This window comes from Gambusia affinis, linkage group LG07 (genome assembly GCF_019740435.1).
Source record: "Gambusia affinis linkage group LG07, SWU_Gaff_1.0, whole genome shotgun sequence".
NCBI classification, from domain to species: Eukaryota; Metazoa; Chordata; class Actinopteri; order Cyprinodontiformes; family Poeciliidae; genus Gambusia; species Gambusia affinis.
In genome coordinates, this window is record NC_057874.1 from 28,071,212 (window position 1) to 28,096,883 (window position 25,672).

Below are 25,672 nucleotides of genomic sequence, written 5' to 3' on the forward strand. Positions count from 1 at the left end.
TTAATTAAATGCTTATAAATAAACAAAAACAAACCATGGATCATCTTACTTTCTCCTCCCATTTATCTAATAACTGCAGGGGTCTGGATACTGTTGCACTGATTTATCAGACCTGCCTATAAATAATGCTCTGCTTGTCTTTCAGGTGACGAGGAGCCGCCTGCAGTGTTGTCACTTCGCTGCAGCGCCGCCTGCAAACCTCAGCTGCACCAGCTGGAGCACAGCGATGCTCATGCAGCATCACTGTAGCCCGGGCTGCCTGCCAATCGAGGAAGGAACTCTGGCATGTGCCGCCGTTGATTTGGAGATAAAACCAGAAGACTTGAAGGATGCTGAGGAGTCGTGGAGCTGCAGGCAGAGGGAACGTATTGGTGGAAGCGCCTGTAGTACTAACTACTGATTATGGCCACTGCTGATTCCAGGCTTATGTGTGCCCAACAACCACCACGTCCCCAACACTCGCCTCAGGAAAGATTTGTTGGATCAAACTGGAGGGTTTCTGAACCGCAGACCAAAGCTGACAACCAAAAACTTGATCTGCAGCGTTTTCATGCAGCTTTTAGACGTGGAGACAGTCAGACAGCAACATGCAAAACGACTGAAGCTGCAACATTTGTTACATTTTCAGCTGCTGCAGTTCTCAGATTTTAGAGATTGGAGGATTTCTCTTATGTCTTTGGCTAATGACCTCAAGTCATTTTTCCCGCTTGCTCTAAACTCCAGCATTTGTGTTTTGGTTGCATTTACCCAGCATGCACTGTGCTGTAGTCCAATTCCTGCTTTTGTAGCAGTCTCTGGTTTGCTTTACCCAGTGTTTCCCAATTCCAGTCCTCAGGCCCCCCTCCTCTGCATGTTTTAGATGTACCTCTACACCAGAGCAGCTGATTCAAATGATTGCATGACCATCAAGTGCTGCAGAAGCCTTTTAATCACCCACATATTCAATCCAGGTGTGTGGCAGAAGGGAAACACCTAAAACATGCAGGGCAGGGGAGCATGAGGACTGGAAGTGAGAAACGCTGCTTTAACCCAACTGAGACCTGAGGTTTGTTGTTTTTTCAGAGTTTGATTAACATTCCCAAAAGAACTGGACTTTGTAGGATTAAACGGACTAATTCATCGGTTTATAAAAGTAGAGTGAAATCAGCTGCAGTGGAATGAAATCAGCTAAACTCTTAATATTCTTGGTTTAAAATTTGTTTTAATGAAGTGCTACTTTTTATGTAAATGTGTCTAGTCAATTTTTTGACGTTTTGAACAACAAACTCTATGAAGCTAATCTCCCATCACAGAAATGTAATTTATGTTTAAACATTGCAGCAACAACTTGTTGGACATCTGGTTAAAAAGTGGTTCTATGACCTGATAATGTGATATAATATAAATAGAAGAGTTTTATTTTTGTCCTTGAGTTTGTGAAAAGCAATTTGTTGTATTTTTTTACATGTTTATAACTTGTGTCACTCCTGCAATATTTTCACTGTGGTCTTAACATTTTCTACGTGTTTTACATTTATAGATAACAAGTTTTATGCTTTCACTCTTAATCCACTGAGGAATAGAAGTACCTGGAGAGGAGGAGTGAAAATTAAATGAAGCGGCTCATCAGAAGATCTTCTGACTTTTAAATCAATTCAAAGATACATTATTGATCCCAAAGGGAAATTAAATGTTGCTAAAACTCATCATACCCAAGGTTCTTCAAATATTTGTTTTATATTCTGTTGGCTGTGGGCAGGAAGGATCTCCTGTAGCAGTCTGTGCTAAAACGGTTGTGAAGAAACCCTCGACTGAAGATATTCTGTTGTTGTAAAGCATTTTCATGAAGAGCATGTTCTTTAGATGGAGCATAACGAAAATTGTCTTCATGTGCAATCATGCCCGATTACTTAAATAAAACATGAGAACATGCGATAGGATGGAACATCTCTGTTTCCCCACCCGAGTCTGGTAGACTCTGTTCAACTGGGAACTAAGGTTGCAACATTTGGTACATTTTCAGCTACTGCGGTTTTCCTTCTCACTGCTCTGAATCAAATCAACCAAAAGAACCTGTTCCCCTCCTCACCTGTGGGGGCGCCGCACCAAGAACCACTGATTTGTAGATGATTTGAACATGATAGGGGTCGGGTTGAAGAACCTGATTTTTCAGTGTCTTGTGTGTCTGCCAGCTGCACATCTTTGCATGGAGTTGATCAGATTGTCTATGGTGGCCTGAGGAATGTTACTCCATGCCATACGGAGCTGACCCACATCGCCTGGAACTGGAACACAGTTTCTTTTATTTTGTTTAAAGACAAGATTTTGAGCATTGTTAAAGTATATAATTATAACTATTGACATATATACAAATCCATTAAAAAATACAATTAATAGGTTAGGGATAGCATTTATTGTGCCATATTACAGATTAAAGTAGGAAAAAGGGTTTGCAACATAATATCTAATATATTAATAAATCTGACAATAGACCAGATATATTTGATAGAGAACAAACATTTTATAGAATCAATGTGATGGGGCTAAAAGTAAGTTTTGTATGGTTTCCAGCACATTACAGGGTTAAGGGATACAAAACGGCAGACAAGATGGCTATAGACAGTACCAGTCTGCGAAGGATAGATATCAATGTTAGTTTTAATATAACAGAAATAAAGGATATAATTAAATAAAAAAAGAAAAGTTATGGGTAGAAGAAAGGAAAGGATGATGGTTTTATAAAATCCAAAAGAGGATTGGGGAAATGAGAACAGAAATAAACAGGAGAGAAAAGATTATTATTTTCACGTACAGAATTGTACATACTGGACTGAATTGCTCATTAATTCTGATAGGGACACATCAGACAGGGAAATGTGATTGTGGGGAATTTGAGACAATAGAACATGTTATTTTGCATTGTAGGAATTACTGAATTTAGAGAAAAAAAATAAATTAAGAACCCTAGTAGTATGAAAACGAAATCTGACTTTGTCTATTTATTGCAAAAAATTCAGGAAGCAGAAGATATCAAGGTATATTTGATTTTTTTTAAACAGTGGAAGTTGTATAATGGGACATAATAGTTTTCTTTATTCTTGTCATGTGGTTCACACTCCTTACCGGTTGGTGGCGGTAATGCTAACTAAACAGTTTTTTGCCAACCGCCAAAAAATACAAAAACGTTTCTTCTGAAGAAGAAGAAGAAAAAAAGAAAACTGTTGTTGATACTTTTCCTCCAGACTCACAGGTGGCGCTGTCGCTATGCCACAGCATTGACTTATGCTGGCTAGCAGTTCGGCTAACTGATAGCTGGCTGTTGGAACTCCTCCGGCGCTCAGCGGAGTTCCGCCTCGGTGTCACTGATAGACAAACGCTTTGGTTCCCACGTCCACTGTCTATCCGTCCGGGATGTCTGTCCTGGAGAAGTCCCCGACCCCCGGCAGGCTGTTGCTGGACGACACGTTGCCGCTGATGGCGTTGATCGAAGCCAGCCAGAACCTTCAGTCCCACACGGTGAGTGCTTACCTGGACTGGCCCGCCAGCAGCGTTTGGCGTCGGTCAGACGTATCTGGGGCCCCGCTTCGATTTTTCTATAAAGCTGAACACTTCTCAAGAGAGGACTATCGGACTCCGCTGTGTGTCTGTAACCGAGCATTTTGATCTTCAGATTAAACGCAGCTGTAAAAACCCAGTTTACAACTTTAAAGCGTAATTGGAGTCGTCAGAAATTAGAACCACCAGATGTTCTCTTGGAGCCTATTTTCGGACGCTCTGACTGGGCAACTTCCTAGATACGTACCTGCTGATTTGCTCTGGAGATGAAGGAGAACGAAACGGGAGGGGACCCCCTGTCCGATAATAGGCCTAAGGCGCTGTGCGTGTTTGACAGTCTGGCGGGGATCAGCTGAGTTGGCTCAGCATGCTGATGTCAGGCCAACCCTCCATAACAGAATCAGAACCTCTGCTCTCGGCCCGGTATGATCATCGTTACTGGACCTTTCCACCAGTGAAATCTGCAGAGACTATTCCTGTCTCTAGTTTCCATCCAGCGCCGGCCAAAGCCTTTTTGGGGTCCGATGCATATTTTCATTTGAGGGCTCCTGTAGCAAACAAAATAATAATAATAATTAAAAAAGCAATAATAATAATAATAATAATAATTTGGATTCTGAGATGCAGTTTGATATTTAAGTTTGCCATTTTATTTTAACTATTGGAATGTAACTTACAGAAAAACACTGAATTTACGATAAACAAGTTAAGAAGTTTAATGTCTTATATTTCTCCAACAGAGATATCAGCCAACATCAATAAGAGTTTATAGTCGATACCCCATTTGTGTACCAACTCTAAAATTTTAGAAAAAATTTTTTCCTTGTGTAATAGGATTTAGGTTTTATTACTCAGTCTTAATTTAAAAAAAAGAATCATTCTAGTTTGGTTCTCTTTGGGGTCCCATAGCAGTGTGGACGCTTGGCTCGGCTGTTTCCGCCGGTTCTCTGCAGACGCTGTCGCCATTAAAGGCTTATTCTGACGCTGAATGTCCAGCTCTGCTCAGTAAAACACCAGACTACTTCAACAACACAATAAAACACATGTTTAATTTGGAAATGATCCACCAGCATCTCTCCTAGCCGCTGCATACTCACATGCGCACAAGTCCAAATTCACGCACGTACTTACACATATAAGGGAAAGGAAATGACGTCACAGGACAGTGCCCTCTGTAGGAAATAGCTTATCTAGGAGAGAAAAGGAGTGGAAATCCAAATCATTTACTGTCTCCCATATGGAAGTGTGCCGATGGACCAGCACTAAATGGTGAATTATTTCTCTGTTGTTCCTAATCAATGTTTAATCAATCAATCAAGTTTATTTGTAGAGCACATTTCAGCAACAAGGGAGTTCAAAGTGCTTTACATCATAGAAAATACAAAAAAATCAAAGTTACAGAACACACAGTTACACATCAAATGTATTGATTAAGGTTTAATTTCTAATGTTTCAGAAGCAACTCTAAACAGCTGGGTTTTTAGTTGTGATTTAAAGGAACTCAATATTTCAGAACTGCTGTTTTGCAGTTCTCTAGAAGTTTGTTCCATGTTTGTGGTGCATAGAAGCTGAATGCTGCTTCTCCATATCTGGTTCTGGTTCTGGGGATGCAGAGCAGAACCAGAAGACCTGAGAGGTCTACAATATTGACACAGCAGGTCTTTAATGTATTGTGGTGCTAAGCCGTTCAGTGATTTGTACTACCAACAGTATTTTAAAGTCTATTCTCTAAGTGTAAGGACTTCAGAAGTGGGTGATGTGGTCTAACGTCTTGGTTTTAGTCAGAACGCCAGCAGCAGCATTCTGGATCATCTGCAGCTGGAGGATTGATGTTTTTTATTCAGACCTGACCTGTGAAGATGCTGCTGCAGTAATAAATACGACTAAAGATAAATGTGTGGATGAGCTTCTCTAGATCGGGGGGCCCAAAGTCGGTCCTCAAGGGCCGGCATCCTGCATGCTTTAGTTCTCTCCCTGGTTTAACGCACCTGGATCCAATGATGCCTCGTTAGAAGGCCTAAGAAGAACATTGACCTGCTGAAAAGGTTGAGGGAGTGGTGAAAATGATTTATATTTGTGAACAAAACATTTACATCTCAACACGCTGCCCAATGCGTGGCTCTGTCTCCCCTGTAAAGTTTATGTATGGTCCCGGTTGGCCGGTGCCTTAGTGGTTAACGAACCAGCGCTAACCTCATCATGCAGGTTCAGCCCGGGGAGGAGCTTTTTATTGGCTATAATGCCAATAAACAAATGTTACATTTATGTATCTGTGGTCTGTGTTACAATATTTGCGTTTATGGGATTGCAATAGGGATAACCTCAACCATGAGATGATTATCAGGTTTGAAAAATATAATCTTAGGTTTTTATGCATTTCTTTATTTTACATTTTTTCTATTTCCTCCCAACTACACATATTTCTAACTTATAATGAGTAAAATAGTTTTTATTTTAGAAGGTGTTATTTCTCTGAATGCTTTTTCATTTGATTATCTTTTTATAAAATGATTTTTTGCCTCTGAGACGATAAAGGATGATGTCAAACATTTTCCGTTTGTCATGACTGTTAAATGTTTGAGTTCAGCCAATCGCAGCAGCTCATTATAAATACTGTGAACTAGTGGGAGACACTAACTGGTTGAATTGGTTTACACTGAATAAAGGAAATCCTGATGTCGTCTTTGTGTCTCAGGAGTACATCATCAGAGTCCAGAGGGGCGTGTCTTCAGACAACAGCTGGCAGGTAAACGCACCAATCACAGCCTCAGCTTACTCATTAGGAAGATCTCATAAAATGTGACTATAAATAAACAAATGATTAGTCTTGATATCCAAATGGTTTTTGATTCAGAGAGCCCAGAAACCAATGCATTTTGATTTCCAACAAGGTTATAATAGAAAAGGTTTCTTCTGGTAAACATCCTGATAACTGCACCTTCTAAGCTGCTGTATGTAGCTTTTATATAAAATATATTTTTTACATATTTGTTGAAAATGTCCATGTTGTGATAATTTGCTTTGAGACAGATAATCTGTGAAACAAATTGACTTCCTCTGTCTTCTCCCAGTGCTGACTATAGCTGACTGTAAACAACCAATCAGAGCCAGGAGGCGGGTCTTAGCGCTGTTAATAACAGTCTGCTACACTGCAGTTTGTGGATCCAGCTGTAAATGCTAAAGCTAGTTAGCATAGCCACCAATGACTGCAGATAAACGGTTTCCCTCTTAGGGTAAGTTGTTTCTCCACCATTAGCGTATTTATCAGCGCGTACGTGAGGTTGATTGACAGCACTAAGACCCGCCTCCTGACTCTGATTGGTTGATTTTGATCAGAAGATTTTGATACATTTCTTAGTATCTCAGGGAGCAAGTAGAGGAGAGCCACCTCCTCCCTGATAAATCACAGATTATCTGTCTCATAGGAATCTGTAACAACATGGTGGCAATTTTAATAAATATGAACAAACTATATGTGTGTGTGCGCAGGTGTGTGTGTGTGTGTTACATACTAGTGTTTTAAGCAACAAATGTCTCCATTCCTCTCAGCTGCAGACGAATGGTGATGAAATACTGATCTAACAGGACGTTGTCCTAGTAGATGAGACATCCCATTAAATTCACATATCTGGGAATATTTTATATCAATAGATATTAACAGTGGCACAGTTGATTGCACTGTTGTCTCGCAGCAAGAAGGTCCTGGGTTTAATTCCTGACCCGGGGAGTTTGCATGTTCTCCCTGTGCATGGTGGGTTCTCTCCGGGTTCTCCGGCTTCCTCCCACAGTCCAAAAACATGACTGTCAGATTAATTAGTCTCTCTGAATTCTCCCTAGGTGTGTGTGTGTGTGTGTGTGTGTGAATGGTTGTGTGTCCTGTCTGTCTCCGTGTTGCCCTGCGACAGACTGGCGACCTGTCCAGGGTGAACCCCGCCTCTCACCAGCACCACCCTTGTCCCGGTGTTAGAAAATGGATGGATGGATTTGGAAAATCTGGATTTTTTTCCAACTACTGTGGTTGAGAGTGATGTCAGGGCAGCCATCTTGTTTCACAGCTTGTACATATGTGGAGCCTTAAATTCAGGTTGACCCTCTGAGGTCATGATGGAAACAGAAAAAATATTTTCTGTCAAAAAGTCAGTTGAAGCTGACAGAATGTGTTTCTTGCAGATTATTCGCCGCTACAGCGACTTCGACATCCTGAACAGCAGCCTGATGGTGAGTCTCATGCTAACTGAAACAAACGTTAATAAACTGCTACAGGTTTCTAATTCTGTTAGTTGGGTTAAAGTTGCTGTAAAATAATATAATAAACATTTTTTATATAGTGATTGAACTGTTATTATGTCATGACAGCTATGCTAAGTAGCCCAGGCTAGCTCAGGCTATGCTAACTAGCTAAAGCTAGTTCTCCATTCTCCTCCTGGCGATAATTCCCAAAATGGTGACAGCAAACGTTGTGATAAAACACCAGAGTCAGTTTGTTGTTCAACAATAATTTAATAATTAATACCCTAACCCTAACCCTAACCCTTTTTTCAAAATGGTTTCTTTATTCATCACCCAAACAATACAGACATAGTCACCGTTTTGAATTCTGTTCCTAAAATTTAACCAAATTATAAAAAGTGAAACTACTACTATACCCAATAAAATCTAAACTAAAACTAAACAATATTTAACAAATAAAGACTAGCAAATGTGCTCTAAAATCTGACTAAAACTAACTGAATTAGAAACTAAACTATAATAACATGAGTTTAATAAACTATAAAAACAAAAAGTCTAATTCAATTAGACTTTTTGTTTGTCTAGTTTATTAAACTAAACTATAATAACAAACCCAAAACTATTATAAACCAAAACTGATATAACCCCGGTTTGAACAGAATGTGTGTTTTGCAAAGACTCGAAGTATAACAACGAATCCTGATGAATCACTAGGCAGTGTTTTGTGGTAAAATGGCCGCGTGGAAGAAGGAGAAAAGCAGTGCAGTAACCTGAGCTGCAACTTTCCAGGTCCGCTGGGTTTTCCCACGGCTTCGTCTTGGCTAATCTGCGTTGCTGGTTGACGGCGGATTGCAACACTCAGACCCTCTGCTTGATCCTGCAAAACAGAGTCTCAGTTCTCCTATTTTTATCCATCCAAATCTGAACTTTGACATGTTTTTTAAAGGTTGACCGATTTGTGCTGCAGCACAGGAATATGCAGAATCACCGACCGGTAAATATTGGTTCTGAAATTACACTTTTAATCAAAGTGCAGAACCGGAAAGTTAGAATGTGCTAAAGAGAAATACAAAATCTAGATGCTTCACTTATTGGTGTGAAACTATGGAATACATTTAATAATCTCAAATTATGTGCTTTTTGGTGAGCTTTTTAAGAGCCTCAAAATGTAAAGTTATAAAATTTTTGCTGGTTTGTAGATGTATATGTAATGTGTTTAGGATGCTGTCTGTGAAAACGGTGGGGAAGGATAAGCTTATTGCTTTATTTGGTGAATTTATTGGTTTATAAAATAGCCTTTTTATTTTGTTCCCTTTTTTGTGACGTTCTAAGGTAAACAAATAAAGCAAACTTTATGTAACTGCTTTTATGTCTACCAGAAAAGCATTCATGTAATTTTTTAAATTCATTCACTTAAAAATAAATATAAATATCTCAGATAACAATTATAAGAAGTTATGAATGAAAAGGAGAAAAAAAAAAAGAGTATAAACTTCTCCCTATTCAGTCCTGCTGTTGCTAAAATAAGCTTACTGCTGGTATATAATCTGGTAGAGCTGAACAATAAATCAATAATTTATATTACAACATATGACACATCTGATAGAATATTCACTACAAAGACTATTTACTGAACTCTGATCCAGAACCGCACAGCATTCTGGGAGATGTAGGCAGAGGAAAGACTTTAGCTGCTAAACCTCTTCTGGCTAGCTAAGCTAAGTTGGTGGGATCAACTAACTTTTTGGTTACCTAGCAACAACCTGTTGAGTAATGGCGCAGCAGCAGTTTCAGGTTTTGCCCTCATGCCTCTTAGCTGCTTAAAGGTAAACAACAACGGTGTGAAATAAAAACTGGATTAATTAGAAAAGGTCATGTTTATCCAAACTAAAAAACTTACAGTTTGGCAAAATGTTAGAAATTTGTAACAAAAATGATCAATAGTTATCAATATTGATTGATATGGAATGGTTATATGTTTTTCAGCCATATTGTTCAGCCCTATAATCTGGTTATTGATATATTTTTTTATATACGGTAAGTGGTGTTTCTTTGAAACTGGAGATATTTCTTACTGACTTGTAAATGCAGGATAGGTTTGATGGTAGCGGTTTGCAGCTAAACTTTAGTAGAACCGGGTCGAACCCTGATATCTGGCCTGGTCCGCTTACATCAGGCATCTTATTTTAAACCACAGGGATATTTTGAATCAACAGACTTGAAAATCTAAGTTATCTGATTTTTAACCCTTATTTGTTGGAGTAAAACTAGACGCGCAGAGACATGGGGAAGAAGTGGAACCGGGTCCTGTAAGACACTCGGGCTGGACCAGAACTGCAGCATTTCTCTCCACCGTTAGCCCGGTTTTTGGCCACAATCACAAGAACCTGGCAGTGTTTCTGCCCATTTCCTGCTCTGGGTTATCACACCAACTTTAAACTGGTGTCTTCATCCAGCACCGAGTCCAGCTTGTCTTGGGATCTGCGTTTGTTAAAGCTGCAGGATGTAACTTTTCTAAAATATCTATATTTTTTACATATTTGTTGAAACTGTCACTATGCTAAATAGCTCAGATTATGCTAAGTTAGCATAACTTAGATGTCAGATGTTTATCTGACATCTTCGTTTATCCGAAGATGTCAGATAAACGGTTTTCCTTTGATGATAAGTTGTTTCTCTGCCTTTAGCATGTTCATGAGGATGATTGACAGTGCTAAGACCCGCCTCCTAGCTCTGATTGGTTGATTTTGTTCATAGACTTGAATTTGTTCAGATGGGGATATCAGCTTAGGGAGAAGATGGAGGAGATCAATATTTTCACAGATTATTTGTCTCCTGGATGGGAAACTGTCACAACATGGTGACAGTTTTAACAGATATGTTAAAAACATTTTTCATATAAACGTTAAATACTACAGTTTTAAATCTCGGTAAAAAGTTTGCAGAAGGAGGAAAACCTCTGGGTGTTTGTCTCCAGATCTGAATGACTTCCTGCTTTCAGGTGTGTGGAATCAGTCTGCCGCTCCCTCCAAAGAAACTGATCGGAAACATGGACAGAGAGTTCATCGCAGAGAGGCAGAGGGGACTGCAGGCCTACCTGGACTCCATTACCCAGCATCCCCTGATCTGCACTTCTCTGTTTGTCAAGAAGTTCCTCGACCCCAACAACTACTCAGCCAACTACACAGGTTGGTACTCAGCTTTTATCTATGAAGAACTTCTGGTTGCTGTTTTCTGTGGTTAAGAAGCTCCTGATATTTAATCCCATCCTGAAGTGAAAATAGACTTGAGATGATGCAGTTTGTCTCCTTCTGTCTCTTAGAAATTGCTCTGCAGCAAGTCTCCATGTTCTTCAGGTCAGACCCAAAGTGGGAGGTCCTGGAGCCCCTCAAAGATATGGGTAAGCATCGCTCTGGTGGGGCAAACTGCTGCTGAACTCTGACCTCTCAGGCTGGGAAGTGCATTGTTGTCATGAGTTTTATGTCAGCTAACAGTGAAATTATTATACTAGACAAACCAGAGAGGATTCTGTTTTCTGTCCTCCTGATAAACATTTGTTCATTTTGCTTCTTTTTTTTTTGTTGCCTTTTTTCCTCTAAAAACATCAAATTACTGCTATTAAGAAAAATGCACCAAACCATTAAAGTGTAATTTATAGTTTAAAAGTGGTTCACAATTTTTTATGAAACTATTGTGTTCAGTAAAATTTGTGGTCAGAATATAATCCTGCATATCAGAAACATTTACCACATCTAAGCAGAAATAAAAAACTAGAATAGTTTACATACATAAAAACAAAAGTTGATGTTCATCCAGATCCTTTAAATCGTTGCTGTTGTAGAGAGAAAGTTCCTTTAGTTGCTTTAAAATTAGGCCTGGGTAATAAATCAATAACATTATATATTGTGATAAATGCATGATCAATATCAATAGGTAATATTTCCAATAGAATAATCAATATTATATAATAATATAATATATAGGTGTATAATAGTGGAATCTACTACCTCTCTCACTCTTGGTTACCTAGCAACAACCATCCTTTGCTTCCTGATTTAGCCAATGTGACACAAAATGCCCTTAAAAGTGCATTTTAAAATTAATTATCTGCTTTTTTTGGGTCAAATGTTGGTGGCATATTAACTGAATACACTGAATTAATTCTGGACGATTTTAAAATCTGTTTTGTAATTTTTCAGGATGGAGAATAAGGAAGAAATATTTCCTGATCAAAAATAAGGAGCAGCCTAAAGAGCACTTCCTGCTGAGCTGGGTAAGCAGGACGCCCGACTCTTCAGGTGTTCCCGTTGAGGCTCAGTGGAGCGCTGCATTGATTTTCAATCAGGCTGATCCTCGTTTTTATTTGTCCCTCGGATCAAAAACGCTGTAAAACCTTCTATGAAACTTTAAAATCATTAATTTTTCCTTTAACTGGAGGATTTCCTCCTTGTGTCTCAGCTGAAAGTCGCTGTACCGATTAGTTCAGAGTGAATCAGACAGAACCGCCTCTGTTCGTGGTTCCTGACTGCTTGGGTCTGATATTTCTGTCCATTCTTGATTTAAATCCTGCAAACGCAGCTCAGCTTTATCCGGTGTTTGTCTAAAACCAGACAAAGTGACAAGTTAATCCTTTAAATCAATGAACAGAGAAACAGCAGCAGGTTTTCTGTTTGACCGCCTGTTTCTGTGTCTGCAGGTGGATCTGGGTCCTGATAAGTTCCTCTCAGACAAAGACCTGCAGTCGGCGCTGAAGCTGCTCTCCAACCCGTCTGTAAGCTCTCTGCTGTCTGAGTCTGGTTTGATATCGTTCAGTTGTTTTCGCTCTGCAGCTCTAGTTCCTGTTATCAGGGACTTGATGTGGAAATAGTGAAAACTGCAGCGTTGCGACTGTTTCTGCAGTTTCCTCTGACAGAACGAGCTGATAAACGAGCAGCGCTGCGAGAAGTGTTCCCTGCTTTTGCCTTTTTTTTTTTTTTACTGCGTCTGTAAGGACAAAAACTGCAGATTCATCAGAATCCTGCTAATAAGCACAGCAGCGAACCGGATCAGAACTCATCCTGGGATTTCTGTTTGGAGTGTCGTTAACGCCCAAGTTCTTCAAATCTAACAAAGTTGGTGTCAAACGTTAGTGCAGCACAACTTTTTTTCAGTTTGAAGGTATTAATAAATGTTTCCAGAGGTCATGAAAGGTCAACCTTCTTCAAAAACAAAAGTGGGGCCCATCAACTCTGCAGCACAAATTGTTGCTTGTGCTGATTTTGATTTTGTGCTGATTTTGTTTGCAAACGTTTGTAAAGTTTTGACACCAGTTTCGTCTAACGTTTCGTTTAATTTGGGTTCTGTTGGGGGACTGGTTGACCTTTTGACCTTTATACTTTCATTAATATCTTCAAAGCAAAAGCAGCACAAACAAAAATGTTTGCTGCACAGACAGCTGAGTTTATTGACACACGTTTTCTCTGATTTGCAGATGATGAGGGGCTGGTTGACCTTTCATGACCTTTGGAAACATTTATTAATATCTTTAAAATGATGGCGGCACAAAAAAACATTTTGCTGCTCAAACGTTGAACAGCAGTTTGTTAGATTTCACTCAGGAGGGAGACGACGAGCCGTTTTGTCATTTTAAATGACCACCGCAGCTTTCTGCTCCAAACCGGGTCAGAACAATAAACCCATCCATCAGAACCTTAAAACTGGACCGCTGGAGTTCCACGTTCTGGACAGAACCTGCTGTCGGTTCTGGTCTGGGCTCCTTTTGCTTGAATTCCTGCATCAATACAGCGACACATGGAGACCAGTGTCAGGTTCTGTTGAGGTTCTGCAAGCCCAGAACCTCAACAAGACACCAGAACCACCATCTTCACTGGACTCCGTATATCCTCTCTCGGATTCTGGTTCCGGCCCACTGGTTGATCTCCAAGAACCCAGTGGACCAGAAGGAGAACCGCCAGATTACCCATATGATTACTGACAGAGTAGACTTCAATCTGGACCTCTATCTTCCTGGTTCTGGTCCTGTGGGTTCTGGGTAAGGCTGTGACTCTGACCAGCCCGGACGGTAATCATGGTTGGTTCTTTTCCAGACGCCGTATCTGAGTCCGCTGCTGTTCTCCAGCACCAGCGAGTCTTCAGCTCTGCTCATCCGGCCCTTCAGTGAAAGAGGCTCCCTGAGGGACCAGATCTGCAAGGTAACGGGCCTCCTGCCACATGCTCCGCCTCTCTAACAGAACCGGTACCTCTCTGACATTTGGCCGGACCTCCTTTAGCTGCTTTTTCAAACACACTTTCTCTGTTGGATCAGTTCAAAACATTTCTGAGACGTCAAAACATTTATTTCCACCAAGAGTTGGTTTACATTTTCTACAGTTTGGACCCTCCAGAGACTCTGTGGGTTCGGGTCTGGATTCTGGAGGGCAAACTGCCCACTGAACCTGAACCTGTTCAGTCTGAACCTGTTCAGTCTGAACCTGTTCAAATTGTACTTTTCATTTCTCCCTCTAGCTTGTTTGTTTTGGCTGCATTTACCCAGAATTCCCTGCTCTGTAGTCCACTTCCTGCTTTGGAAGCGATCTCCAGTCCGATATTAATGAAAACAAACTGCTAAATCCAAATAAAGAACAAATTAAAAGATGAAAATACAGTTATTTCTCTTTTTCTCTCCTTCGTTATTTTCTGGTAAAATTTGACGTTTGCTACTCGGCATGAAACATGGCAGATTTCTGGAACTACTGCAGACACTTTTATAGCTTTCTGTGGAGCAATTTTGTGACTTTCAGGACAAACTCCCAGAGTAGAATAGGAGCCTGGCTGGTTTGGGATGGATGTGGTCCAGATGTCTTCTCTCCACATGAACCTGAAATAAGTCTTCCTCTCTATCTGGATGTGTCCAGGTGAAACCCAGAGAGAGTCACCTGAAGAAGTACTGCAACCCCAAGAAGAGCCAGAGCCTGGAGCTGGAGCAGATCCAGCTGTTCGGCCGTCAGATTCTGGAGGTAAACACGACGCCTCCATGCGACCGACCCGAACCGTCGGCCCGCCGCTGCAGCTGTCTGTCTGTCTGTGTTCAGAGCCTGAAGCTTCTCCACGACAGCGGCCTGTTCTTCGGCCATCTGCACGCCTCCAACGTCATGGTGGACGACGGCGTGTGTCGGCTGGTGGATGTGGAGAACGGCATTCTGGGAGTTCCCTCTGTCCTGAGGCCGGCCTTCACGCAGCTGAGGAAGATCAACGTACGTGAGAATGACCTTCTCCCTCACCTGTGGGGTCCATTTCTGTTCCCATTAAACTTTATGTTTGGCATTTGAGATGCAGTTGATCAGCGCGGGGCGCAGCGCTGCTCACAGCTCACCATCATGTCGCACTCAGCACAGCTGCAGCAGTGCAGCCAGGTCAGGCAGACCTAGACCTGCTAGTGTTCTGAAAACAACAAAAGTTCTGCAACTCACTCAGAAACTGAAAAATATTCCTGCAGACATGAAGTCTATTTTTATTTTTAATCACAATTCTCCGGGCAGCTAACTGTCCGCGTCACACTTTGAGCTTCACGGCAAATAAACTGTTTACATGCAACAACTTGCAGACCACAGTTTGAGAAAGACTGATATAGATTTACACAAAAATAAAAAATATAATTAGAGAATTAGGATGACATGCTGCTGCAGTGTTGGGTTAAATTACAACATAAAATATTGTGACGTTATTAAAATACCATTAAAAACAATGAAAATGTAATTGAGTAATAAAAACAGACTATTTACAGCAGGGGTGTCAAAGTCAAATGGACGGAGGGCCAAATAAAAAATTTAGCTACAAGCCGAGGGCCGGACTTTTAAATGACGCATATAGTCTAGTGCAGTGGTCTCCAACTGTACAGCGGACCGGGGGAGTGCGCTTTGTGAGGATCGAACGGGGGGGGGGGCATGCGTTGTGAGGATCGTCAAATAAGGAAGATTTTTTTTTACGGGGTGCCGGCTTGCTGCGGTCTGCGGGCCGGTTCTAATAATAAATCAAGATCATCCCAGGGGCCGTAGAAAATCTTCTCGCGGGCCGGATGTGGCCCGCGGGCCTTGACTCTGACATATGTGATTTACAGGAAGAGAAAATGAAACTACAAACAGCAGCAGATTTATGAAGCTGTGATCAGATCACAAAACCACCTTCTGTTTCCACCTTCAGACCACAGAAAGCATCGACGTGTTCTGCTTCGGGCATTTACTCTACGAGATGACGTACGGCCGGCCGCCGGACAGCGTCCCGCTGGACCAGTTCCCGTCCGCCCCCCACGCCGCCGTGGGTCTGTATCCACTCTAATCTGGATCAAACGTCCTAACAGCTCCACACCATGTCTGACTCCATGTCTGTGTTCAGTGTCGGTTCTGCAGTCCATCCTGTCCACAGACGCCTGCAAGAGCGGCATGCCGACGGTGCCGGCGCTCATCCAGACTCCGTGAGTCCAGATCCGCTGCAGAGGTCCAAATGCACAACAAATGTTTGTTTTCATTCAATGAAGAAAATTAAATCTAAAAGGAATCATGTCAAATAAAGGAAAGGATAAATAAAAATGGATTAATAAAGTAATCTGGCATTTTTAATTTAAATATAAAGTTTTATGTGATCAACAAATACACAGCAGATGTTGCAGTACTGAATAATCTGAGATACAAATGTGAACAGAATTTCTGTCAATGACCAAATAAAAACAGTATGGTCATTGAAACAACTTGAACCTGACAAAAGTAATGATAAATAAATAAAAAATACAGAAAATCAACCAATATTTTATGAAATAAACTAATAAAACAGGCTGGGACAAAAATGACGCTACGTCTCAAAAATATAGAGATTAATTTGACTGCAGACAATGATCTTGTCCATCAACATTTTGTACCTCAGCAAAGGTCTAAAAATCAACCGCCGCAGTGAGAGGTTTGACCACCAGGTCTTCTCTGCATGTTTTAAGTTAACAATGAAATGCAATTTGTGCAGCAGTAAAATTTACTCTTGTTTTGTATCTTTCAGGCTCTTCAGTGACGTCAAGCTCAAACACTCAGAAAAACTACAGATAAAGGTGAGAATGGGAGGAGAGCTAAAAGCATCGTAGTTTCAGAAATGATCAGAAACCTGACCGAGTTTGTTCTCTGTCAGATTCCCAGCCGCCTGAAGGAGGCGCTGAAGTCGGCAAAGGGAAGTTTGGAGAAGCGGCTGCATGAAGAGCAGAGGATGGTGGGTTTCACTTTGCAGACGTGGTTAGAAGTTTTCTGGATAACCTGAGTTACTATAGAAACAAAACTGAAGTTATTATCTTTGGACCTAAAGAGAAACGACTTAGAGTCAACGCACAGCTGCAGTTATTACAACAGGAAACCAGAGATCAGGCTAAACTCTGGGTCTGAACATTCAGAACCACATAAAGACAGTTACAAAGTCGGCCTTCTATAACCTGAAGAACATTTCCAGGATTAAAGGACTAATGTCCCAGCAAGATCTAGAGAAACTCATCCATACTTTTATCTTAAATCGCATTGATTACTGCAACAGGTCTGCCTACAAAGGAATCAATCCTCCCGCTGCTGCTGGCGTTCTGACCAAAACCAGAAAGATGGAGCCCATCACCCAGTTCTAAAGTTCCCTGTAGCTCAGAGAATAGACATTAAAATGCTGCTGGTAGTTTATAAATCACTGAACGGCTCAGCACCACAATACATTGAAGATCTGCTGCTGTTGTATCAACCTTCCAGACCCCTCATGTTCTGGTTCTGGTTCTGGTTCTGCTTTGAACCAAAATCAAACATGGAGGAGCAGCATTCAGCTTCTATGCATCACAAACCTGGAACAAACTTCCAGAAAACTGCAACATAGTCGAAAGTTCCTTTAAATCTAGACTAAAATCCCAGCTGTTCAGAGTTGATTAATCGATGATCTGATGTGTGAGAAGGACAAAATGTTTCAATCTCATTCTGTCACTTTGTGTTTTTATGATTTAAAACACTTCGAACTGCCTTGTTGCTGAAATGTGCTGCACAAATAAAGTTGATTGATTGACTGAGTGGTTCTGTCTTCCTGCAGCTGCATCAGCACCGGCGGCTGACCCGAGCTCAGTCTCACTACGGCTCCGAAGAGGAGAAGAAGAGGAGGAAGATCCTGGCGAGAAAGGTCAAACACGGAGCAGCTGCTTAGCGCCTGCTGCTCAGTTTCAGCGTTTATCTGACGATCTGGAGCAGAAACGTCTCTGAAGCCGTTTTTGTCCCTGCAGAAATGCAGACAGTCGACGTGTGAGAACGAAGAGGACGTCTCTGTCCGAAACAACAACAACTCTGGTAGGTCAGAACGTCACACTGCTGCCTTTTCCTCAACATCTACTGAAACGAAGCAGCCAAAAAATACTTGTGTTATTACCAGAATAAAAAATTTACATATGAACAACAAAAATCAGCCACACCACTGGGTGAAAATGAGGAACCTTCATCATCTTGTGAAATTTTACTTTGGTATCTTTTAACAGATCAGCATCTAATAATTATGAGCAGCAGAACTCTGAGACGAACCGGTACAGAACCAGACGAACCGACAGAACCAGACGAACTGACAGAACCAGACGAACCGACAGAACCAGACGAACCGACAGAACCAGACGAACTGACAGAACCAGACGAACCGACAGAACCAGACGAACCGACACGGAACCAGACGGACCGACAGAACCAGACGAACCGACAGAACCAGACGAACCGGGACAGAACCAGACGAACCGGGACAGAACCAGACGAACCGAGACGGAACCAGACGAACCGACACGGAACCAGACGAACCGACACGGAACCAGACGGACTGACACAAACCGACACGGAACCAGATGGACCGACACAGAACCAGACGAACCGGGACGGAACCAGACGAACCGACACGGAACCAGACGGACCGACACGGAACCAGACGGACTGACACAAACCGACACGGAACCAGACGAACCGGGACGGAACCAGACGATCCTCACCTCAGATCTTATTTCGCTATCGAAGCTTTTTTCTCATTTAAATGTCAATTTTCTTAGAATTCTGCGGTTTCTTTTGGTAATTTTGCATCTTGTTTTGGTTAATGTTGTGACTTTATTCGAGGCCAAAGGTCACGACCCCTCCTCTCCCATCTTAGGCTCTGTTTTTCTGTCTCCTCCAGGTTCAGGAGCCAGTTCACCTCCCACCTGTCCTTCTTCCCCCGCCCCTCCTCTCGCTACAGGTACACCTGTCTCTCTGTCTCTTTAAGGGTTGTGCAGACTGTAGCGCCCCCCGTTGGTGGAGGCTGTGTTGCAGCTCAGATCAGTAGCAACGTGTGTGTTTGGTTTTGAAACGCTGCATGTGTGATTATGAACTCTAACTGGACCTGTCTGTCTGTCTCCTGTCCCACCAAGACGTCTCCAGGCAGGTGTCCTCCTCTGGTGTGTTTTTTTAGATGAACATTCTCTCTAAGCAGCCAAACTCACGAGGCGTCCTGCAAACGTATTCACACCAAGCAACATTTACCAAGTACTTCAGTACCAACACAGTTTCATGGCTTGGATGAGTAAACCCTAGACCATTTTCTTTTATTTATAAACTTTAAATTCTGAGGAATATTTAACACTGGTACTGGAAGACATTTTAAATATCCCAAATAAAAAAACAAAACGGCAAATAAAATGAATTATAAAGTGTCTGTAAGCAAAATTGTCCTTCAGAAAGTTTTAGTTGACACCAAAACACCACACTGAAGACTTTTGTCATCTAATTGTTGGTAAAAAACGATAAATCAAGCAAATGGATTTTGCTTGATTATTGAGCATTTTAATTTATCGATCAATTGATTTATTGTTTATTGGGACAAGACGAAGATGTGAATACTTTTTTCCAGCCGCTGTATCCCGAGAATAACTGAGATGTTTCTAGAAATCCTGGCTGCTTGGAAAGAACCAAGATCTTCCTCCACTTCCTGGTGGTTGAATCTCGATGCTGATTGGTCCGATCACCCGATAACGGCCATCTTTTGCCTCTCTCTCCTCCACCATAGAGCATGCTCCGTTCTGACCGTGTCTTTGGGTAAAGTAAAATAAATCAAATGTTGTTGATGATGATGGACGTCTGTCGGTTTTTAAAGCCGTTGTGCGCCCTGATCTAACTGCAAACATCTAACGTGTTAGCGCCTGAAGCTGAAAATGATGACTGCGCTCAAACAGCGCGCACAACAATTCGGCGCCGATTGCTCCCATCAGGGCGTACGCTTTTAAAAACCTCACAATCTCCAACGGCGTCCAGCTTCCTTCCTCCTGTTCCTGTTGCAGATTGTGATCCGTCTCTGCATGGATGTCTGTGTGGAGTCAGAGGAATTTTTTTAGACCTTTCTTGTTAGGAAGCCTGTTGAACTTTATTTGCTCTATTAGCTCTGAATTATTTTGCATTCACTCTTTTTTTTTTGTGCTGAAACTATTATTTATTCAGAAGTTTAAATGTTTTGGATGCAGATTTCTGCATCTTTAAACTGTCAGAAAGAATAAAACTGTGAATCAGGTCTGCAGAGCCTCTACATAGTTGGATCTTAAGTTGTTTTTAAGCCTTAATAGCAGAAACATTTATGATTTTTTTAATAATCAGACATGACAGAAAACACAAGTTCTGTTTCAAACCAGATTTCTGCATTTTAAACATTTTTATCTCAAAGATGTCATTTAGGCAGCATTTTAAAGTTCAGTAGAACTCTAATAATAAACAAACATAATTAGCAGTGGTGAGGACACTAATTTTTCATCTAGCGTTTAGCTAACTTTGAGATGTTTACCGCAGTTAGCTTCCCCTAAATTAATTTTTCCAGTTAAACTTTAAAAGGCTAACTTACTCTGCTGTTTTGTAAAATTTGACACCTGTGTTGAAGAATTGTTGATTCTTCAGTGGTTTATATTCACGCTCTTATTTTGAAGGCGTTTATGCAGCAGTTCTATTTCCTCTTCTCAGATGTTCTGAGGTTCCTGGCTGCACCCATTTTGTTTTGTTTTGTTTTGTTGTTGAGGCATCCGTTTAATGACGATTCGTCCTGGAGAAAGTTTCTGCTGCTTTCTGAGGGATGAACAGGAGACCCAGCAGAGCAGGAGTTTCTCCAGGCCCGGCGCCGCCCGTCAAGCTGCTGGCAGAAGTTGGAGCCCCCACCTTCTTCAAATACAATAGTATTGGTGTCAAACGTTTATGCAACTAAATTTTTGTTTTTACCGCTGTCATATTAAAGATAAATGTTTCCAGAGGTCATCATCAATATAAAAATATAACATTCTTGCTGCACCAATGCAGCTGAGTTGATCGACACCAAATTTGTTTAATTTATAGATGTGAGCTGGGGTTAAGGCTTGACCTCTGATGACCTTTGGAAACTTTTTTTAATACCTTTAAAAGGATAGCGACACAAATGAAAATTTGGTAGTACTTTATTTGAAAGGGGTGTGCATGAAACTGACGCCACAATCATAAACATGAAGGAGTCTTCATGGATGTTTCTGACTGTTGTCATTAAGTGTGAATTGGTAAATAATGACATTTTAATGCAAAGTTGCATTACAACTTGTATTGAAAGTTTATTAAAAGTTAAAAGTTGAGCCGGCAGAAGAGGCCCGTGGTTGGTTTTTAGACCTTTGCCAAGATGGATAAGACGAGATCGACATGAAAGTATCGGCTGATCAGCCCTAGTTAACAGTGTTGACTTTGCATTAAAAGTGTCATTATTTACCGAATGTCACTTCATGACAGCATTCATAAACATTCATGAAAACCTCTTCTTGTTATGATTGTTCATATCAGTCTTTTTTCACACCCCTTCAAATAAAGTACCACAGAAAAAAATTTTCTGCAAACATTTGACACCAATTTTGTTACATTTGAGTGATTCCACTGGTTGATCTTTTATCAATATATTCAAAGCAAAAGCAGCACAAATGTGGTCACGCTGATTGACACCAATTTTGTTAGACTTGAAGAAGGTGGGGGGCCAACTTCACTGAGATGTCAAACCTGCTGGACGTTCTGCCGCTGCGCTGCTTTTAGCTTCACGTTTTGCTTTTTTGAGTTCGGACGCTGGCTTTTCCTCCGCTGTGAAAATGCAAAACCACTAAAATTCACAGTGAGAGCAGCAGCTCTTAACAGATGAAGCCCGGTTCGCTCCTGCGGCCCCTTTCCTCAGGAATAGTCCAAACTTCCTAGAGACGCTTCAGAAAACTTGACAGTGTCCAGACTGAAGACTGATTCTCTGGTTCAGTCTGCAACATTTAGATCTGGATTTAAATGTTGCAGAGAGCTGAGGGTGGATCGAGTTCAGTCCTGCTGATGGTCTCTGGGAGCTGCTGTCAGAAAAAAATCAACCTGGAAAACTTCCTCAGTTCGACTTTGAATGATCAAGAGAAATGTTTTCATTTTAGCAAAGATTGAGGAGATTTCTTCACACCAAGTTAGATTTCACAGCTTAAGAAAACAGAGGAGTGATAACAGGTCGGCCTGTCACAACAAGATGTGCTTGATGATAAATTCTCCCTGAAATTATTGTGATAAACAATAATATTGTTGATTTGAGACCATTATCAAGTAATATAATGATATTGGTATAATAACAATGCAAGAACACATTATCAAAGATCAAAAATCTTTAAATTCTAGTGAACATTCAGCACTGGAACTGGAAGAGGTCTTAAATATCCTAAATAAATAAATTTAAAAAAAAGGAACAAGAAAATAAAAAATGAATTATGGAGTCTCTAAACAAAATTATCCTTAAATAAAGAGCTAGTGAGACCAAAACACCAGACTGAAGACTTTATCATCCAGTTTTTGGTAGAAAGACAGGAAAACAATAAGTCATACAAATTATTTATTGTTGAGCTCGTTTTAATTTATCCTGTGATTTACTGATTATTGCAACAGACCTGGGAGGTTTTCTGACAAATATGTAGCTGAATAAGACATTTAGCATCTTGTTCCCATTTCTCTTCGTTATTCATCCATAAACTAAATGAGGTTTTCCACCTCTACAGTCCTGAGGGATATTTTTATCCTCAGTTCATTGTTAACGTTTTAAAATGTTTGATTTCCCTCCGGCTGGAAGGGGTCCAACGTCCAGACTTTAGTTTTAGACCTTCAAATGATGACAGAGATAAAATTGGAGCATTAGCTTCATAGTTACTTCCTGTCCTAAATTAATGCATCACTGACATGAAGCAAAGCGACTGGTGGCTGTTTTAATTAATACTCCATTTAATTATTAACCTCACTATCAGGCTAAATTGTCTGGATGCCACTCAGAACAATCTGGGTTCCAAACTGGGGCACCAAAAGCTGGTACCGAACACTGGCACAAATCACAAGCACCAAACATCGATACCAAATTTTGGAAACAATTGCCAGAACCAAATGCAGCACAGCATTATCAAACATGTGACCCAAACATTACAACAAGCAATGGTACCAAATATGAGCACCAAAAGCTGGCATCAATTCCCGTTACCAATAGCCGGCACCAAACGCTAATACCAAATGTTGACGCAAAACGCTGGTACCAAACTCAGGTAACAGTTGTTTATCAAATAATGGTACCAGTTGTTGACTCTACACATCAGTACCAATCATTGGCACCAAACGTTGGCACCATTTGTCTATCAAATGCTGGTACCAATTTCTGGCCCTAAACTTTGGTACCAAATAGCATAGCAAACGTTTGTGCCGAATGCTGGCACCAATTGCCGGCCCAATCATCAGCTCCAATTGTGGGCCTTAAACGTTGGTACCAATCACCAAACGTTTGTAGCAAACTTTGGCACCAAGCACTAGTGCTTAACGTTGGTACCAAGTGCTTACATCAAACACTGGTACCAGGCATAGGCCCCAAATGTTGGTACCAAACGCTGGTCCAGGTAATGACAGAAAATATCAGAAGGGAAACATGGAGAAGAACCAGGCAATGAGTTAGATCTGTAGAAAATGTTTAAGATCAGGAGCTAAAGACAGGAAACGTTTCCGGTCCTTCAGATTCTAAAAGTCCATCTGGTGAAACCCGAATCCAGAACCAGACTCTTAGTGACAGCAGCTCCCAGTGAAACCAGCAGCAGCTCCCAGTGAAACCAGCAGCAGCTCCTCTCTAACCCTTCTTCGTCTCTGTCGCTCCAGGGTCGACTCCTCCTCCAGCTCCTCCTCCAGCTCCTCCTCTGGCTCCTCCTCCAGCTCCTCCTTTGGCTCCGCCCCCAGCCACAGCATCGGACTCTCCCTCCTCTCCTCCTCCTCCGGGTCGGGCCGCGCTGCTCAGCTCCATCCAGACCTTCAGCAAAGGCAAGCTGAAGAAGGCCGACACTGCGGACCGCAGCACGCCACGGTTCTGACCCGAACAGTTGCCGCGGCGACCGGCCGTCAGCACTGTGCTCGCTCTGTCCCAGAGATGTGAAAACAATCACTAAGAGAAAAAAAATCCAAGTTCCTTTGATCTGTTCCTGCTTCTGATGCCTTTTAATGGTTTTAGTCTGTTGGAGCGAGGAAACGGGTCAGAACTGCACAATATCCAGCAGCCGTCGATCTTTGGCGCTTTTTTGTTTTTAAAAGAGAGAGACATCTGGATGTTGTTGGGACTTTTCTTTCAGCAAACCAGAGTCCAGTAGCAATCAAAAAAACGTCCAGGAAGCTGCCAATTCTTCATTTACTTTTTTTTTTTTTTTTTTTTTTTTTTTGCACATTAGGAAAAACCGAAAGGAGTAAATTCCTCCCAAATGTTTTCTATAATTTAGAACAAAAGGTCCAATCTTAGAGTATTAACTTATTAATGAAGTTGTGACTTTAGGAGAAATAAAGTGAATATTTTATGTGTTGAATGTCCAAATTCAGACAGATGGATGTCTTCCAGCCGATGCTGGACTAAAACGACAGAAACAATCAACAGTAGACATGGTTCTCCCTCCATACAGCCGATCTGCTCTGAAGTTTACCCTCAGCTGTGTCTGTCAGGCTTAGTTAACCCTCAGCAGTGTCTGTCAGGCTTATTTAACCCTCAGCTGTGTCTGTCAGGCTTAGTTAACCCTCAGCAGTGTCTGCCAGGTGCAGCAGGTTGGATAGATGAAACCTGACAGGATGTTCATTGTGTCCAACAGTTGTAGAATGTTAATTTCAGAGTCCAGAAGTCGTTTTTCATGCATTTTTGTTAAAATGTTTTATTGTTTTTGTGCCATATGGATTACATCGTGCCGATGGAGATCTTGAATGTTTTTGGGGTTTTTTTATTGCATGTGACAGTTTCATACATAGAGGACTTTATATTCAACTCCTGTGGTGATGACGACGGCCACGTTGGAGACAGGTTTTTTGTTTGAAATCAAACCAAGTTCTTGCTAGAATCCTAAATGATTTATTTTGGATCAGTGCAATCCGGGCTGGTCCAGAACCGTCTTTAAATGATCTCAGAATGATCTCTGTGCAGCACTTTAGAGGTTCGGTCCAGATGACTGTTTTTATTCACAGAGGCAGCATTGAACTGCATACTCTAAGAAGTTTACTGGATTTGCAGTTGATTTTTTTTTTTTCCTTTTCTTTTTTGAGTAATTACGTTAAAAAAATTGCTTCATATGAATGAAAACTCGCCTAAAAAACGGTTCAGGGAAACAATGAGTCGTGTATTGCACATGCTTGTATTTGATTGCACCATTTAATGGGGTGAATTTAAAATGCTTAAATAAAAACAGATTTCTTTACAATACCTCCCGTCTCCTGTTTGTTGTCAGTTTTGGTTTTTGCTGGTTGTAATAATGGTGCCACGTCGCATTAAGGCTCCTCTTATAAAGTAATAAATAGCTTATAGATATATTATCAGTTCATTTTTAAACACTTGTCTTATCCTTAGTTAATATACAATAAACAGTAAAAGATTT

General features: G+C 41.1%; 2 protein-coding genes across 4 annotated transcripts in view; both read left to right on the top strand.

Annotated features, from left to right (window-relative positions):
- il17rd (interleukin 17 receptor D) overlaps positions 1-1,690 on the top strand; it is a 41,641-nt gene extending 39,951 nt beyond the window's left edge. Inside the window, exon 16 of the mRNA XM_044121743.1 lies at positions 146-1,690. Within this exon, the coding sequence (XP_043977678.1) occupies positions 146-249 (104 nt within the window). The 3' untranslated portion in view covers positions 250-1,690. The remainder of the gene's footprint in view (positions 1-145) is intronic.
- A 1,488-nt stretch (positions 1,691-3,178) lies between these two features.
- pxk (PX domain containing serine/threonine kinase) lies at positions 3,179-25,500 on the top strand. Of its 3 annotated transcripts, none has more exons than XM_044121746.1 (19): positions 3,179-3,495; positions 6,230-6,280; positions 7,705-7,752; positions 10,766-10,952; positions 11,087-11,164; positions 11,964-12,037; positions 12,461-12,535; positions 13,851-13,955; positions 14,658-14,759; positions 14,835-14,996; positions 15,943-16,060; positions 16,135-16,213; positions 16,786-16,834; positions 16,912-16,989; positions 17,833-17,919; positions 18,020-18,083; positions 18,940-18,999; positions 19,172-19,198; positions 19,807-19,835. In XM_044121746.1, exons 1-19 carry the CDS (start codon positions 3,391-3,393, stop codon positions 19,821-19,823), a joined length of 1,566 nt encoding a protein of 521 aa, XP_043977681.1. In that variant the 5' UTR covers positions 3,179-3,390; the 3' UTR covers positions 19,824-19,835. The 3 variants fall into 3 exon arrangements, with proteins under 3 accessions (XP_043977681.1, XP_043977682.1, XP_043977680.1); XM_044121747.1 differs by lacking the exon at positions 19,172-19,198 and adding an exon at positions 23,931-24,064 and having other exon boundaries at positions 3,182-3,495; XM_044121745.1 differs by lacking the exons at positions 19,172-19,198; positions 19,807-19,835 and adding an exon at positions 23,931-25,500 and having other exon boundaries at positions 3,182-3,495.
- The last annotated feature ends 172 nt before the right edge of the window (positions 25,501-25,672 follow it).